Genomic DNA, 18,039 nt, shown 5'->3' with positions numbered 1-18,039 from the left:
GGGTTTGTGATGTTCAAGAGGTGTGTAAAACTTTTAGTCTCTTTAAAGTCGCCCTGGAATAGTTGTTTTTTCCTTTTTCTATCTTAACAGAGCAATGAGCCTCATGAAACTATGCCAATTACTGCTTTTGGACAAAAACAACGGCCTTCTAGATTCTTCATGACCCCTCCTCGATTACACTACACACCTTCACTCCAGTCTCCAATTACAGTAAGTAATATGTACTAGAAAATGTCATTGCTTAATAATTCAATGTTATGAAACATTAATATAGTAATTCAGTATGTTATTGAAATGAATTACCTGAGGATATTTAACAAGATTAAAAAAAAATTTATTAAATCTTTCTAGAAATAAGTTGTTAAATGCAACTTTCTTTCTTGTATAGGACAGTGATCCTTTATTAGGACAATCCTCTTGGAAAAACAAAATTTCAGGCTCAGATAGCGAAACACTAGGTGGTTTTCCAGTAGAATTTCTTATCCAAGTGGTGAGTGTTACTGCTCTTCTTTTAATTGTATGTGCATTGGCCTTTTTACATCTATTGTGTTGAACTCTTATGTGGTTAACTCACACTAGATACTAATTCATAAGAGGCTTGCTAATATCAAAAAGGAACTTATCACGAATTATTAGTCAAAATCTTTGTTTTGACATGTTGATGGGTTTTTTTCCTATATGTAGAACTTCTTTGTAAGTACTGTTTTGTCAGTTACTGCTTTTTAAGATTTTAATTTTCACATTGCATGGTATTGATATATCCTTTTTTTAAAAAAAAGTATTTGACACATCCCATCCACTAAGCCAGGGCAACTAGTAGGATGTCCTGCTCACTTTGAGAACAAGAGAGACAGCTCTGCAGTCCCAAAATCAAAGGGCGTTGAAAAAGATACGTCTAAACCAAACACTTCCTATCCCTCAAGATATAAATTCTAGTGTTCCAAATCTATCTTTATCCTCCTCTTATGTGTTTGAAGATAATAGTTTAGCTTATTCTGAGAATGTGTTCAGTGAAGTGTGAAAATATAATACTGGGAAGTGGAGATCCAGGAAGCACAGAAACTAATCTAAGCAAGTTGTTTTTCTAGATAACAAAACAATATCATTAGTAAGGTCAACTTTATAATGAAAGAAGTTAAATTCATTATAATTTTTGCAAAAACTAGCATAAAGCAGAATCAAAACAGGTTATTCTCGAATAATAACTGCAGGATGTTCTGACAACGTTCTTAAAGATTACATAACTGATTAAAGAACTGAATTTTATCTTCAATTCATATAAAATATATTTCTGTTTTGACCATTCAACTTATGGTGCATATTACTTGCAGTAAATACTGCTTGTCAGAGAGCTTAATAAAACTGATTAATTAAGGCAGGGGTTCTAAACCTTTTTCTTTCTGAGACAACCCCACCCCCCACCTGCTATTAAAAGCTCCAGGGCCCAGCAGGGATGGGGCCTTGGGCATAGGCGTAGTTTGACATCTATTTTGGGAGAGCAGGGGCCAGCGGGGCTCAAGCCAGCTCAGCACAGCGGGGTCCAGGGAGGGAATGCCACCTCCACCCCCTAACTCACCTCAGCTTTTCCGGGGGGAAGGGAGGGAAGAGAGAGGAGGAGGGGAACCAAAAATTGTAACTCAAAGGTGGGGGGCTTAGCTCAAAAAGTTTGAAAACAACTTATGGAGGGGAGTAGCTAGTGGCTGTGTGCCAGGAGGGCTCCCCTGCAGTTCCTGTTCCCCGAGGGCTCTGCCAGCCATGGAGCCGGATCCTCCAGCCCAGGAGGCACTTACCAGCTGTGTGAGAAAAGGGGGTTGGGAGTTGAGGAGCAGCTTCAACCCGGGGCACCAACAGGAGACAAGGGAATGCTGCAGCTGCCTGCCCTGCTCCATGGCACCAGCCAGAGCAGCAGCTGCCCGGCACTCACTGCCTAGCTCCAGCTTCCTGACTCTGACCTGGCCAGGGGGCAGGGAAAGAAGGAGATGTGGGGGCGAGGTGTGGCGCTGCCCCTGGGACTATCCTGCTCTTGTGCTGCAGTTTGGTGGGGGGAGGGGGCAACACCCTTCATGTCCCCAACTCTGCCCATGGGCTCAGGGCTTCTGCCCCACAGAGAGCACCAGGGCTCGGGGCTCCGGGATTCAGCCCCCTGCCTCCTGGCTTCAGCCCTATGGGGGGTTCCAGGGATCGGGGCTTTAGCCTCGTGCCTCCTGGCTTCAGCCCTGTGGGGGGCCCCAGGGATCGGGGCTTCAGCTTCGGACTTCAGCCTTGGTGGGGGTGCTGGGCTCCGGCTCTAGGTTTCGGCCACGGAGCCCCGTGGCCCCCTTGAAAGAGATCGTGGACCCCCATGGGGCCACAGACCCCCAGTTAAGAACCATTGGATTAAGAGAAACACAATGGCCAAAAATAGTAAGAAGTAGGGTAAGATAGTGTTTAGTAAGGTCAAGAACGTTACATTAAATACAATTGCAGTAAAAATAAGGCACTGATATATGAAGATTCATTAATTGCAAGGCATGAGATTTGTTTCTGTTGCTACACTTGATCTGAAAGTTATCCTCTAAGTCTGATTCGTCAACGTGTGCTAGGGAGAATGATCTGCAAAACTGTGATAAGACCAAACTGACCAGGAAACTGAAGAGCCGATAAAACTCAGTTACCCAATCATGGTTGATTTGTGTGGTGTTGATGCTGTATTTTAAATCAGAAAACTTTCAAATTTCAACTTGTATTTGGTTATATTCACCTACTCACATTAAGTAATCTGAGCTTACAAAGAATGGGCTCCTTGTCTGTGATGCTTTCTGAGTGCATTTTTTTCAAGGACACTGAACAAGCAAAAATAGTGCCATTAATGCTGAGATTGCCAGAATGTGCCTGAACAAAATCAGAGCAAAGATTTCCAGTGTGAACTCTTGTCTGGTCATTTCAGGACTACCCAATTCATGTTTCTAATAAAGGAATGAGAAAAGGATGCAAAAAAAAGCTTGGCTTAAAGGCCACACATTATATTTAAGCCTAGAGTATGAATTATTTTTATTTGAAGATTTTTGAAGCAGTGTTGCTGAGCTTAGGTGTTGCTATGAAAAAGTTAACACTGGTTGTATTGTAAGTAAATCATCTTTCACATGATGCCAGCACTGTTGTGAGAGTAACAGAAACGTATAGTCTAGGTACTGTAATATTGTTATGTTAAAGGTTGATTACCATTATATGGCTGGATCTTGGACTGAGAAGTTACTACAGCCTTGCTGCAAAAATGGAACTTGCCCTTTGCTCTTCTCCCTGCATTTATTGCTTTTTTTCAGGCTATAATTACAATGCTTTAGTCATGTGCAAAGGAAAAATATGTCCTCCTAGCTTCATAGAAAAGCCCAAAGAAGCTTTAAGAACATTCTTAGGGCTTATAAACTGCTGAAATTTCCTCATACGTGACAACAATCAAGTTTCATTTGCACTTTATATAGAAAGTCAGATGAGTCATGATTAATACATGATTTGATAACACAAAAGAAAGTACCAGATAATTAGAGATCCCCCTTAGAGAATCTTATGCTGTGACCCAAAACTTTTACCTTCATGCAAACCACAACTAGTAGAGAAAATCAGGTATACAATCTGTGGCACTGGTCTGGAAGAATGCAGACATACTAGATCCTGACACACCAGATTTTGTCAAGTTCCATCCAAAGGGCAATGGGTGGGTACATAAAGAAGGTCAGCATATTTTAAAGTGGTTTGTAGACCAGATTCCTCGAGAAATCTATATGGAACTTGGTGGAATTATGCTTCACGTTGATAGTAGTTATATCAATCATTTTGATTACCTACTGATTCAAAATCTAACGCATCAGAAATTGGAATGTGTTTACAAAAATGAAGTATCACTGTTAATGTTATGCATTTATTACATAGTAGTTATATAAGTATTCAAGACAAGTTATTTGGTAAAATTTAGTAAATTCATTGAAAGATTTCCGTTTGAAAAAAATAAGTATAATAGGTTATATATCTTCAAAGGGGTTTCCACCCAGCCTCTAATTTTTTGCCTGCAATTAATTGTGGGAACTAATTATAATGTTTAGATGTCTAACAGTTGATTTGTGGTCACAACTAGATGATTAGATGTGAGGACATCGTGACCTGCACTAGTAATTTTGCACCCTCAATTGATCGCAAGCGAAAATTTAGTCAGTGTTTCAGTAAAAGAAATTTGGCCCAAAATAAGGCCTTGTAAGACTGATTTTTACCATAATTTATCAATGAAGACTGACAGGTCCCACTTTATAAAATCAATATGTTCATTTTAATACCAAAAGAAGAACGGTCAATGATCTTTCTAGTTCTTCTTTACGGACTGCCCTGTGGGTGCTCCACTTTATAAGTGCAGGGCGCCAAGACACCTAATCGGAGATTTGTAGTAGCAGTGTCCCAGTTGACTGTGCATGTCAGCTGTCTCCCGCCTCTCTGAGCGGCTACCTCACATGCGCAGCCAACCAATCCCCAGTTCCTTCTCTACCGCCTTTGGCTTGAGTCGGAGCAACAGCAGCACCCCTGTCTATTTCGTAAATAGTTTATATTCCCATCTTTATCCTTTTTTGTCGGTTTTCTTCCATTTTCCGGTCATTTACTCACTTTAAAAAAAAATATATTTACTTTGCTTCCCCCAACACCGCCCCCCCCCGCCCGCCCGCCACTGGCGGGTCTCTGCCAACAGTGACTGAACTATGACCGTTTTCTATAGACCTGGACCTCCTCAGGCATGCCAGGTTCCCCCAGCTTTAAATGGTGCCTGACCTGCAGACTATCAATTCCTGTAGCTGATGGTCATGCTCAGTGCATCCACTGTCTCGGGGAAATCCATGTACCACAGAAGTGTCCACACTGCAAGAAATTATCTGCCAGGACACTTAAAGCCAGGGACCTCCAACTAAAATTATTAATGATGGAGAAATCCCTGAAGTCAGCCTCCAACCCAGAGTCCAGGACTCCTCCTGGCCAATGGTCTCCAGCAGCAGCCTCAGACAATGGCTCCACATAAACCGTGTCTAAGGACCCTGCACCTAAGAAGGCGACCAAACATCTTTCGCAGTTATCACCACAGAGAGATCCCCCTAAAAAGAAGCCATCTCCTGGCCAGAAATCTGCCCTGGTACCGACGGCACCAAGAACCCCGGACCGAGAGGCACTGGGAATGTCCAGTACCGAGACATCCTGAGGACCCAAGGCACCAACGTGGCCAGGCTCTCACTCAGGTGCATGAACTAAAGCTAAGCTCCCTAGCTCAGCACCGACCGTACAGAAGAACGCCTCTGCATCGGCTAGTAATAGCGCCACCTGCTGCATATACACCGCCTAACAAGACCGCTGCACCGTCTGAGCATACTACGCTGCCATCCATGGCACCAAGCTTCCCAGTACCGCAACCCTTTACCAGACAGGCAGACCTGGCAATCTCCTCCACGCCAGGAACCCCCTCTCTTTGGCAATGACGGTACCCCAGTCAGACCAGGACCGAGCCGAATAGGTACTCCTAGTGGATGTGCACTTCCATTATCTAGTGATGAGGATGAAGAGAATCTTTATACCCCTTGTCATTCCTCCCCAAAACCAGGACCCTCTCACCAACAGCCACCTATGCAAGGGCAAAGCTGGCAGGCACAGTCATGGATGCCACTGCCTGTTGTTATGCCACCCAATTAGCCATACTGGGACACATTGGGCAATCTACAAAGCCCAAAATCTTAACCCCCCAACCCACCAGCATCAAGGGCCACCTGGTCTCCTTCACCCACGAACCCACCACCATCAGAGGCCCAGGATGGCTTACCTGCCAGGACTTCAGAACACCACAGCAGACCATCTGAGCAGACACTTTTTTTCACAAACCCACGGGTGGGAGATGGACTACCCGACCTTTGAGTAGTCAGCCGAACCCCCATATTCAACCAGTGGGGATTCCCTACTGTAGATTTATTCGCAACAACTCTCAATACAAAATGCCCTCAATATTGCTTCCGAGCAGGGCTCGGGCACCACCCACTGGTCGATGGGAAGCACCTCTAATGTACATGTCCCTCCCCTCCAACCCCCCAATTCCTCTGAGCTGGGTTTTACACAAAATCAGACAGGACAAGGCCAGGGTCATACTCTGTTGCACCCACATGGCCCAGACAGACGTGGTTCCCATACCTAATACAGATGGCAGTGAAACCTTCTCGAACCCTTCTCAACTTCCTCACCTCCTGACAGAGGATGCCGGCCGTGTCATTCACCCCAACCTAGTAGTTCTCCGCCTCAAGGCCTGGTTACTCCATGGCTAACAGGGCTGGATCAGGATTACTCTGAAGAGGTTAAAGACATTCTCTTGAAAAGTTGCAAACCGAGCACACGCAGAACATATGCTCATAAGTGGGTACGTTTCTGCACCTGGTGCAAGACTCACCATATGTTTCCTCATTCTGCCCCTCTACCCAGAGTCCTGGACTATATATTATGCCTTAAAAAGGCGGGCCTCTCCAATAACTCCATAAAGGTACACTTAGCAGTGATCACCTCACTACATGATAAGGTAGATGGAACCACGATCTTTGCTCATCCAACAACTAAACGATTCTTAAAGGGCATGACCAACATCTACCCTCCCCTAAAACACCCTACTCTTATATGGGACCATAACCTCGTGCTATGCACCCTCATGGGCAACCCCTTGTGACTTGCTCATTGCTACATTTATCGATGAAGGTCTCCTTCCTTATCGCGATCATTTGAGCAAGAAGAGTAGGGGAGCTAGGGGCCCTAATGGCACACCCTCTGTATACCACATTCCATAAAGATAGTGATCCTAAGAGCCCACCTTAAATTTATACCTAAAGTAGCCTCCTCATTTCATTTAAACCAATCCATTTACTTGTGTTTTTTTCCGAAACCTCACACCAATGCCAGGGAGGCATCCCTTCATACTCTCAACATCCATAGAGCTCTGGCCTTCTACCTAGAAAGAACAAAGACATTTAGAAAATCATCATGTCTCTATCAGTCACAGAGTGATCGAAGGGTGGGGTCATCTACAAACAAAGACTATCAAAGTGGATTTCTGGCTGTATCCACCTCTGCTATTGTCAGGGTTCCGTCCCCACTCTGAACTCTGGGGTACAGATGTGGGGACCCGCATGAAAGACCCCCCTAAGCTTATTTCTACCAGCTTAGGTTAAAGACTTGCCCAAGGCACAAATCCTTCCTTGTCCTTGGAGGAGTACTGCTGCCACCACCAAGTGTGTTAGACAAAGATTCAAGGAAAAGAACTTGGAGTTCATGTTCCTCCAAAATCCCCCCAAACCCCTTCACCCCCTTTCCTGAGGAGGCTTGAGAATAATATACCAACCAAATAGGTTAACAAAGTGGGCACAGAGCAGCCCTTGGGTTTTTAGGACACTAAAAACCAATCAGGTTCTTAAAAGCAGAACTTTATAATAAAGAAAAAACTAAAGGAAGCACCTCTGTAAAATCAGGATGGAAGATAATTTTACAGGGTAATAAGATTTGTAACACAGAGGATTCCCATCTAGGCAAAACTTTAAAGTTACAAAAAAACAGGAATAAACTTCCCTCTTAGCATAGGGAAAATTCACAAGCTACAACAAAAGATAATCTAACGCATTTCCTTCCTATTACTTACAATTTGTAATCTTAGCTGCTTAGTTCAGATATGGCTTTGGGAGATGTATTTTCCCTGCCCTGATTACTCACTGACCTGGAGAGAACAACACAAAGAGAGACAAAACAAAAACCTTCCCCCACAGATTTGAAAGTATCTTCTCCCCTCATTGGCCCTTTTGTTCAAGTGCCAACCAGGTTATTTGAGCTTCTTAACCCTTTACAAGTAAAGGAGGGATTTTATGCTATCGTTAGCTGTATGTTTATGACAGCTATCATCAGAGCAACATCCCAAGACTGGCTGGGATTCATACGTACTCCACCAGAGGGCTAGCCACGTCAGTAGCGTTTCTCAATAATGTACCCATTGTAGACATTTGCAGGGCAGCTACCTGGGCCTCAGCCCACATATTTACCAAACACTATGCCCTGGAACAACATTCCTCCGCCAACACTCAGTTCGGACTCTCGGTGCTATCTACCATCAACAAAGATACTCTGAAGCCCCTCTTTCCACCCAGGAGTACTGCTCCATGGTCACCTAAAGCGGAGCACCCACAGGGACACTCCTCGAAGAAGAGAAGGTTACTCACCCTGTGCAGTAACTGAGGTTCTTCAAGATGGTTGTCCCTGTGGGTGCTCCACTACCTCCCCTTCTCCCCTCTACTTCGGAGTTTCACGCTGATCCTCTGGGCTAGAGAAGGAACTGGGGATCGGTTGGCTGCTCAAGCGAGGTAGCCGCTCAGATTGGCAGGAGATGGCTGCCTCGCATGCGCGGCCAACTGGGGCACTGCTGCTACAAATCTCCGATTATAAGCACAGGGCGCCAAGACACCTAAAGTGGAGCACCCACAGGGACAACCATCTCGAAGAACCTCAGTTACTGCACAGGGTGAGTAACATTCTCTTTTATTATGGACAAAGTTATGCATATTAGAGAAATGATAGCTCCAAAAGGAATTTGCTATATCAGTTGGCCATCTTTTGTACATTAATATTTACATCCAATCTAAATGGAATACTGACAGAAATCATGAAAATATTTTATCCTCACATACAAGATTAAATGTTTCTGGGGATACTGGATTCAATTTAAAATATATAACATTTCAGTTCAAAACTGATGGATGGGATTCCCTTTGCAACGGGTCCCAGTTTGTCAGCCGTGTTAGAACCTAGTTTTCCAAATGATTAGCAGTATACTTCTTTTTTTGAGGAAGAGTTAAAAATTAAGATATAATAAAAACAGAATGTAGACAGAAATGACTTCTTTTCTTTTCTTTTTCTCTTTTCTTTATTTATTTTTACTGTGCTCCTGCATGTCCAGTAGAGGGAGCATGTTAACTAACATAGTATTTCCCCAGAACTGTGCATGTTTTCCTCACTGGTGTAAATTAAATACAAGGAAATAAATCTAAATTCTAGTTTAAATGTGGGGGGAGCGGGGTCAGGGGCGGGATGTGTAAAACAAATAGGAAAATACAAAATTGGTAGGGAAAAAATGGATGTTTTTCAAACTTCTCAGAAGATATTGCAAACAATATAGAGTAAAATATTTAAACACTAAAAGTACTTCGGTGTCCCTATAAATGTTCTGTAGTAACTCAAATTCAAGTATAAATTGCTACCTCAAAGAAACATACACTAATTCAGCCTGTTCCTGTGTTCCTTTCCTTAATTTCAGTGGTAGTTCTGCCTGCATAAGAGGACTACAAGATTAGGAACTGAAAGTAGCTAGTTTCTGTAATAAACTGTTTAGTACTAACTTTCATTTAGTCCTCAATTATAATATATCTCTGAGAAAATTCTGGTGTACCTTGTTCCCAACTGCGCAGAATTCCAGTATAGGTACCTTCATCATACAGGAGGAAATTCTGTCCCTATTGAAATCAATGGCTTAATTCCTGTTGACTGCAGTGGCACTAGGATTACACCCATGGGTCCTAGCTGACATCCAAACTTCTAGTAGTTAGATGCATGTTGGACAAAATCTAGCAGCCCCTTCTGTGGGCACATTACACCCCAAATGCAGCAGATACAGAGCATTTCTGTTTTGAAGGAAGAGCCCAAGAAGTGGAAAACCTCCAGAGCCGCCTTCTTTGCTGCAAACCCATGTTGTGTTTCAGCTCTTGTTGCAGGAGTGCACACAATGGGTTTGTGACCAGTCTGGGACATGACAAGTGAGTCCATCAACAGGGTGAAAACCTTATGGGGAAGGCAATGGCAAAACAGCTGATCTCTACTGTAGCCCATGATAATTACATCCACAGCCTTGCTGTGCAAAAGTCCTATGTTATATCTTCAGGCTGCAGGGCGGGGAGGATTCTGTTCCCTTCATCCTCAAAAAATGTCCACAGATCCTATTTACTCAGTCTTTGTGTAGGGAATTTCAACCATTGTGCTTTGGCTTCATTCAGGTAAGGCTCCCTGAAAGTATTGTTTATAATTTCCGTGAGGGGAAAAAAAATATTGAATTTATATATTTAATTTGTAGTCAGTCTGAGAAATATCTTTATACTTTTTAGCAAAAGGTGTCTGATATTTTTCAATAATTTTATCATTCATTTTAAAACTGTTTAAAGATTTGTCCTAAAAAAATATTTCCTCTCTTTGTCTATAGACCAGGTTATCAAAAATCCTTATGATTAAGAAGGAGCACATCAAGCAGTTAAGGGAGATGAACACAGAAGCAGAAAAGCTGGTAAAAACATGTTATTTTTTCAGTTCTTGAATGGCTTTTGATATCCTGTTTTATAGGTATCTGCTACAATGAAAAATAATCTTCATGCAAACAGAGACAGTAGTACTAATCATCAGTGAGGAATGGATTATCTTGTTAAAGCACAGGTCTGGGGTATGACTTTATGCAAATCACTACAGTCCAAATTTTCAAAATGTGTTTATCTTTAAATACAACTTCCTGAGCTTACAGAGGCTGCCTAACTCTACACAAAATGGTGATCTGGAAGAGGAGCAGCAGCTCCCATATAAGCTTTAACCTAGTGGTCAGCGTACTCGCATATGATGTGAGAGACCACTGGCTTAGGTCACCCCATTGCCTGATGGAGAAGAGATTTGAACAACTATCTACAATCTCTCAGGGGAGTGTTCTAACCACTGGACTGTGGTATAGCCTGATGTGGGGGTATCTCAATCTTGCCTGTTGAAGTTGTTTCATTCTAGCTGAATAATTAGATATTGACTGGGACAGAGAGCAAGTGAGAATAGCTCTATAGTCCAGTGGTTAGGGCCCTTGCCCGAACGGTGGCAGATCCCTGTTCATATCCCTTCTCTTCATGAGGCAGAGTGTGGACTTGAACTAGTGCTCTCTTATGTTCTAGGTGAATACTCTATATGTTGCCCTGTAGGAGGGCGTCCTTCAGCTGTTTTTGTGTAAATCTAAGCAGCCTCTGAGCACACCTTCCAGATCAGGCCCAGCATATGAGGTACACAGAGGGGCTGAGGTTACACCATTCTCATCAGCATCTCTCATTTGCTAGCTTAGGCAGCTCCCCACCTAGCATGCTGGCTTTTGTAAACCACATTCTAGGTCACCTATCACTCCAGTTGCATTGTGTAGGGAACCTAGACACGTATGATTAGCTAGGTGCCTAAAAGTTAAGCATTGCAGTGCTCAGCATTGTAACGCCTAAGTCCCTTTGGGGATCCAGACCTAATTGCTTAATTTTTTGCACAAAGCATTTAAGGTTTTTAATATGGATAAAAGATTTCTTCTCTCTGCCCCCCTCCTGCCCATGGCCACCTGTGTGTACAAGTATGCTCACTCTCTCTCCATTCTCCGCTTCCCCATTCCTGTGTCCACCATCCCCTTCTCCTATCCCATACCCACATCCCATCTTTCAATGCTGGCATTATTATTTCACTCTCCTGTGCATTAACTGTGTTTTCTCTTTAATTTTTTTTTTTTTTTTTTTAAGAAAATTGTTTCTGCTGTACAGTTTAATCATTAAAATCTATGCAGCTATAGCAAAAAAGGATTAAAATACTTTATATGTAAAGTTTGTCACAATTTTTAAATCTAATGCTGAAAAATATCCTGCTTTTTAAAGTTTGTTTTAAAAATTTAACTAAAAGTCTAAGTATGACACTTGTACAAAAATAAACTATAAAAGCCTTCTCTCATTACAAGAAGGTGACTGCCTTAAAATATGAACATAACTTAAATACTAAATCACAAATTAAACTTAATGAGGAAAGAAAAAATGAGGCATCAGAAGGAAAATAAAGAATATTGGGACAAACAAAGCAGCAGCAGAAGGGAAGGGGAACAAGGATATATATTCAATTTGGTATATTTAGGTCTATTTAGCCTAGATAGGGATACGAGATATTTTGAACCTCCTCTGTTGATCATTACTTTGCAAATAAGCCTCTCATACAGTAACTTTTGTGAAAGTTCATGGCTATTCTGATAAAACTACAGGAGGTGATACCTTTCCAGTGGGTTACATTCTTAGCCTGTCTTCAGTCAGTTTCTGCCTTTAAAATGTATTTCATTTAATCAAAAATCTTTTCTCAGACACTTGCCACTCTTGAACATGACCAAAATAATATACAGATTTAAATACTTTTGTGAATTCTTTAAAGATTTTTATCAATTAGCTAATTTTGATATAATTTTTGGTTAAAGTGAAACAGAATGACATGGTTGGTTTTGGTTAAAGGGGAATCCTTTTGTGACCATGTTATAAGTTAGTGACCAGTTTAATATATAGTAAGTGGAACTGCTTAACCAAACTCAAAGCAGGTCCTAAATTAGTACATTAGTGTCTGGCAATAATACTAGTTTCTAAATGACACAATGCAGAGGGTTCCTTAACAGGGGTTACTCATACACACAATTGTACATTTTTAGTTACACTTTTTTGAAGGGAACAGTTAGTGTTCTTTAGAGGTTTTGTCTTCAGTATAGTATTCCTATTTGAGGATTGTGTAAAAAAAAAAAAAAAAAAAAAAAATTGTATTTGCCACTGTTATCTAAACAATACATAAGCCAATTAAATTCATTTAGCTAAGTAATGGTTTTCAACCTGTGGTCCGCAGACTAAGAGGTCCGCGAAAGGTTATTGTTACCACAGAACAGTAATTTTCAACCTGTCGTCTGTTGACCCTTGGGGGTCTTCAGGCTGTGCCTGACCTCTCCAAAGGGGTCCATACCTCCATTTGAAACTTTCTTAGGGGTCCGCAAATGAAAGAAGGTTGAAAACCACTGAGCTAAGTTATTTGTATTTTGGAGAAATAGTAGAACAAATCTGGATGAAAAGGATTGGTGTATAAATTCTTCTACTTTCACAAGAAGGACAAGATAAAGGTGATGCTATTCATTTAAAGGAAGCATCTACACAGTAAAGTGCATATTTAGTAAATACAGATGTGTAGTGTTTGTGATTTATAAACTTCATATGCTTTATTATCTTCTCCACAGAAATCCTATTCTATGCCAATCAGTATTGAGTTTCAGAGAAGATATGCAACTATTGTTCTAGATCTAGAACAACTGAATAAGGACCTAAACAAAGTTTTGCATAAGGTTCAACAGTACTGTTATGAGGTAATATGTTGCTAATCTCTTAGTTTATTTGGTGTTGTGTTTAACATATTAATAAGTCAACTGAAATTTCATATATAGAAAAAGACCATTTAGAGACAAATGCCAAACTTTAAGTAACTGGGGTCATATATGCTTTCACCTCTCTCTTCTTGAATATCGGTAACTCTCATTGATTTCAATGGACAGTTTTGGTTTAAAGTATGAGGGCCTGGTTATTTTTGCAGGCTCTTCATTTACGAAACTCCCTTTAAAGTTGATTACCAGTTCTCACACACAACAGCTGTAGAATCAGACCCTTAAACTTTACTTTTAATTATATCTGTGTAGCTTGCTCCAGACCAAGGCCTCCAGCCTGCAGACCAGCCAACAGATCTGAGGCGCCGTTGTGAAGAAGAAGCTCAGGAGATAGTTAGACAAGCAAATGCATCAACAACAGGACATCTTTGTGTGGAAAATGAAAACCTGACGGATCTGATCTCTAGACTTACAGCAATATTACTGCAGATTAAGGTAAATTGTTTACTAAAAATTTCTAATGTTTCCTCTCACATAATACACAAAAATTTAAAGCCTTGGCAACCCATAGGCATCAGTCAAATTTCTCTCTTGAACTAAGTCAAAACATGAATTATATTTGAATAGAAATTACAATTATGTAGTAGAATTGTAGATTAAATTCTAAATTTGTTTCTTAATTTCCTCTAGTGTCTAGCAGAAGGAGGTGACCTGAATTCCTTTGAATTTAAATCACTAACAGATTCATTAAATGACATCAAGAATTCAATAGATTCTTCCAATATCAGGTATTAACTTTTAATAATGATACATACATTTTTTCCCCCTACACGCATCTTTCATGATTAGCTATTCTTAACACACTTCAGAGGTGAAATGTTTCTGTATTTATACAATTGAGTCTAATTCTGCAGTTCTTTATAAGAATAGTCCTATTGGAAAAAGGCTACCTAACTTCACTATATATAAAAAAAGAATATTAAAAATGTATTTAAATTAATCCAATATAAACTAGAATCTCCTTTGCCATTCAGTCTTTCAAAATGTATCTTTAATTTGAACAAGTAATTATTGATGTATGTAATTGTTTTTAAAGAAGATTTAAATTAGGGCTGTCAAGCGATTAAAAAGAAATTAATCGTGTGATTAATCACACTGTTAATAATAGAATACCATTTAAATATTTTGGATGTTTTCTATGTTTTCAGATCTATTGATTTCAATTACAACACAGAATACAAAGTGTACAGTACTCACTTTACATTTATTTTTTATTACAAATATTTGCAATGTAAAAAACAAAAGAAATAGTATATTTCAATTCACCTAATACAAGTACTGTAGTGCAATCTCTTTATCTTGAAAGTTCAACTTACAAATGTCGAATTATGTACAAAAAATAACTGCATTCAAAAATAAAACAATGTAAAACTTTAGAATCTACAAGTCCACTCAGTCCTACTTCAGCCAATCACTCAAGTTTGGTTACAATTTGCAGGAGATAATGCTGCCCACTTCATGTTTACAATGTCACCTGAAAGTGAGAACAGGCGTTCGCATGGCACTGTTGTAGTCAGCATCGCAAGATATTTACATGCCAGATGCGCTAAAGATTCATATGTCCCTTCATGCTTCATCCATCATTCTAGAATATGTACTTCCATACTGATGACGGGTTCTGCCTGATAACGATCCAAGCAGAGCTGACTGATGCATGTTCATTGTCATCATCTGAGTCAGATTCCATCAGCAGAAGGTTGATTTTCTTTTTTGGTGGTTTGGGTTCTGTAGTTTCCCCATCGGAAAGGATTCTCCACACCTCGCCCATCTTAGATTTTGGAAGGCACTTCAGATTCTTAAATCTTGGGTTGAGTGCTGTATCTATCCTTAGAAATCTCACATTGGTACCTTCTTTGCATTTTGTCAAATCTCCTGGGTCATCATCCGAGACTGCTATAACATGAAATATATGGTAGAATGCAGATAAAACCAAACAGAAGACATACAATTTTCCCCCAAGGAGTTCAGTCACAAATTTAATTAAGGCACTATTTTTTTAACGAGCATCATCAGCATGGAAGCATGTCCTCTGGAATGGTGGCTGAAGCATGAAGGGGCATGTGAATGTTGAGCATATATGGCACGTACTACCTTGCAATGCTGGCTACAAAAGTGTCATGCGAACGCTTGTTCTCACTTTCAGGGTGATATTGTAAATAAGAAGCAGTCAGCAGTATCTCCCATAAATGTAAACAAACTTGTTTATTTTGGCAATTGGCTGAACAAGAAGTAGGACTGAATGGACTTGTAGGCTCTAAAGTTTTTTACATTGTTTTGTTTTTGAGTGCAGTTATGTAACAAAAAAAAAATCTACAGTTGTAAGTAACATTTTCACGACACAGAGATTGCACTACAGTACTTGTCTGAGGTGAATTGAAAAATACTTTATCATTTTTACAGTGCAAATATTTGTAATCAAAATAATATAAAGTGAGTACTGTACACTTTGTATTCTGTGTTGTAATAGAAATTAATATATTTGAAAATGTAGAAAAACATTAAAAAAAAAATAAATTTGTATTTAAATTGGTATTCTATTGTTTAACAATGCAATTAATTTTTTTTAATTGCAGTTAATTTTTTTGAGTTAATCGCATGAGTTAACTGCAATTAATTGACAGCCCTAATTTAAATATTAAAAGAAAAATCATCACTTTTTTCCACTAAATGTATTCTAAATTCTCTAAAGCATAGAACACTACTATAATAAAAGGATGCCACCACTGTATTTTTTTTCTCCTTTGGAAAAACTCCACTGTTAACTAAACTTCACTATAAGCAGAATTACAAATCAAACATTGCAATGGATTTAAATAATTCGAAGCTTTCCTTTTATATACTTTATCGGAGACCACTATAGTCATATATTTCCATGAACTTCAATCATGCAAAACCTATACACTGGCATGTAGGTATAGGAACCTTCCTACTGGCTTCATAGGGCTGTAGCCCAGATAATGTTTTTTGCTCTTTTTATAGAATCATAGACTATCAGGAGGTCATCTAGTTCAATCTCCTGCTCAAAGCAGGACCAAGCCCCAGACAGATTTTTGCCCCAGATTCCTAAATGGCCCCCTCAAGGATTGAACTTGCAACCCTGGGTTTAGCAGGCCAATGCTCAAACCACTGAGCTATACCTCTCCCCTTACAGTAACAGAATTTGATAAAGATATATTGCTGTCTGGCATGTTGGCCCTTCTAAACTTTTACTACTTCCTGTTTCAGACCTTGGCTTGAAGACAGTTGGTGTTCATTATAGTCATGTTCAGGTGTGATAAGTTAATAAATTGAGTCTTAAAATGTGAGATTTAACCATTCTTTCTTTTTTTTAGTTGTTTTCAGAATAATGTTGAGATCCATGTTGCACATATTCAGAGTGGCCTGAGCCAGATGGGAAATTTACATGCCTTTGCAGCCAATAACACCAACAGAGACTGAAAAGGATGTCTATTTCAAGTGTACAGCATGTAATTCTGTGAAATCCTCTTCCTTTACATAGGCTTCACCAAATATCCTGACTTCGGGGAGATAAGGGAAAAGAGAACCTCTAAAAAGGCCATTTTAGGTAAACTGTACTGCTTCTTAAGAAACCAGCATTACTGGCCTGCGTACATTAGATTTTGCCATTTGTTATATACATACAGTAGTTTTGCTAACAGCTAACTTCTATTAGTAACTACATTTTTTATTTTAAACTGAAAGTATACGAATATGCTTTCATACAATTTCAACTAAGAATATATCAACTTTATTTTTTAAAGTTTGGGTAAATTCTACCCAACTCATGCAGATGACTTTACTGATGTGTTGAAGACAATGAAGAGGAAATGGTACAAATCAGTGGCTGTATGGCAGTCCTTTGTTCTTGAAAGCTACAGTTCTAGTACCTGTGAGTCACCATCTCAGACTTTAGTCTACAGTGTGGTGAAGCAGTATGTGTATTCCTGACCTTACGAAACAGCAGCAGAATATGGACAGAAAATAGATGAAAGTGAATAGATAGATATTGTACACTTGGATACTGGCTGCTCTATAAATCAGTTAATACCTTTTTGGAATGTTTAATTTATCATAACTTATAAGGAGTCTAATGAAGGAATAGAAAAACATAACTGCTAAATTCCCAGGAACATATGTCCTATGGCTTTTTCCCTCCATACAGGGCAAAAGGTCCTGTAATTGATATTTTATACAAATGACTGATAACATATTGGTTTTCCATTTTTTATTGTTTGCACAAATTTCAACTTAGATAACTGGTTATTCAACAATATCTAACATATATAAATAAAAAGATTTTGATAACAAATGAGATAACCAGTGTTGTGAACTGTTTTTAAAAAATGCCTCCAAGTGTATTCTGGAATGTTAATCTTGTAAAAAGTGGTTATTGGATTGTTTGTTTAATAGTCTTGTAAAGCTTCAGTGTAATAAATTGTTTCCAGATTTGAATTTTCAGAGATAGCTGTAGAGATGTTTTGATTCTTTTGGATGCCTCATGAAATGAGGTCTTTTATATGTTAATGTATAAAGAAAATGTAAACATTATTTTCAATTTTGGAATTTTGTATAGTTTAAAAAAATACTTCTGTATTGTGATGGTATTGTGCCACTGCAAAACTTTAGTGCAGAGTTTATATTTAGCTAAAGTTGTTCTGTTAATTAAGAAATCCATAAATCTTTTATTCTCAATGACATTTCTAATTCTAAATAAATTGACCTATGAGAGTTGATATATTTTA

At 39.5% G+C, this 18,039-nt stretch overlaps 1 protein-coding gene across 4 annotated transcripts in view; it reads left to right on the top strand.

Moving 5' to 3' along the window:
- LIN9 (lin-9 DREAM MuvB core complex component) overlaps window positions 1-18,039 on the top strand; it is a 58,423-nt gene extending 40,384 nt beyond the window's left edge. For 2 of the 4 annotated variants that reach the window (XM_034764705.1, XM_034764706.1), the window contains 7 exons: window positions 91-210; window positions 389-490; window positions 10,271-10,351; window positions 13,097-13,222; window positions 13,550-13,732; window positions 13,928-14,025; window positions 16,630-18,038. In XM_034764705.1, coding sequence (XP_034620596.1) covers window positions 91-210; window positions 389-490; window positions 10,271-10,351; window positions 13,097-13,222; window positions 13,550-13,732; window positions 13,928-14,025; window positions 16,630-16,735 — 816 coding nt within the window. In that variant the 3' untranslated portion in view covers window positions 16,736-18,038. Of the gene's footprint in view, window positions 1-90; window positions 211-388; window positions 491-10,270; window positions 10,352-13,096; window positions 13,223-13,549; window positions 13,733-13,927; window positions 14,026-16,629 lie in introns of all 4 variants that reach the window. The other 2 variants (XR_004645009.1, XM_034764704.1) reach the window with 2 other exon arrangements.

Source organism: Trachemys scripta, chromosome 3 (genome assembly GCF_013100865.1).
Source record: "Trachemys scripta elegans isolate TJP31775 chromosome 3, CAS_Tse_1.0, whole genome shotgun sequence".
NCBI lineage: Eukaryota > Metazoa > Chordata > Testudines > Emydidae > Trachemys > Trachemys scripta.
The sequence above is the reverse complement of the archived record's forward strand: the minus strand, read 5'-3'. Positions and strand labels throughout refer to the sequence as shown.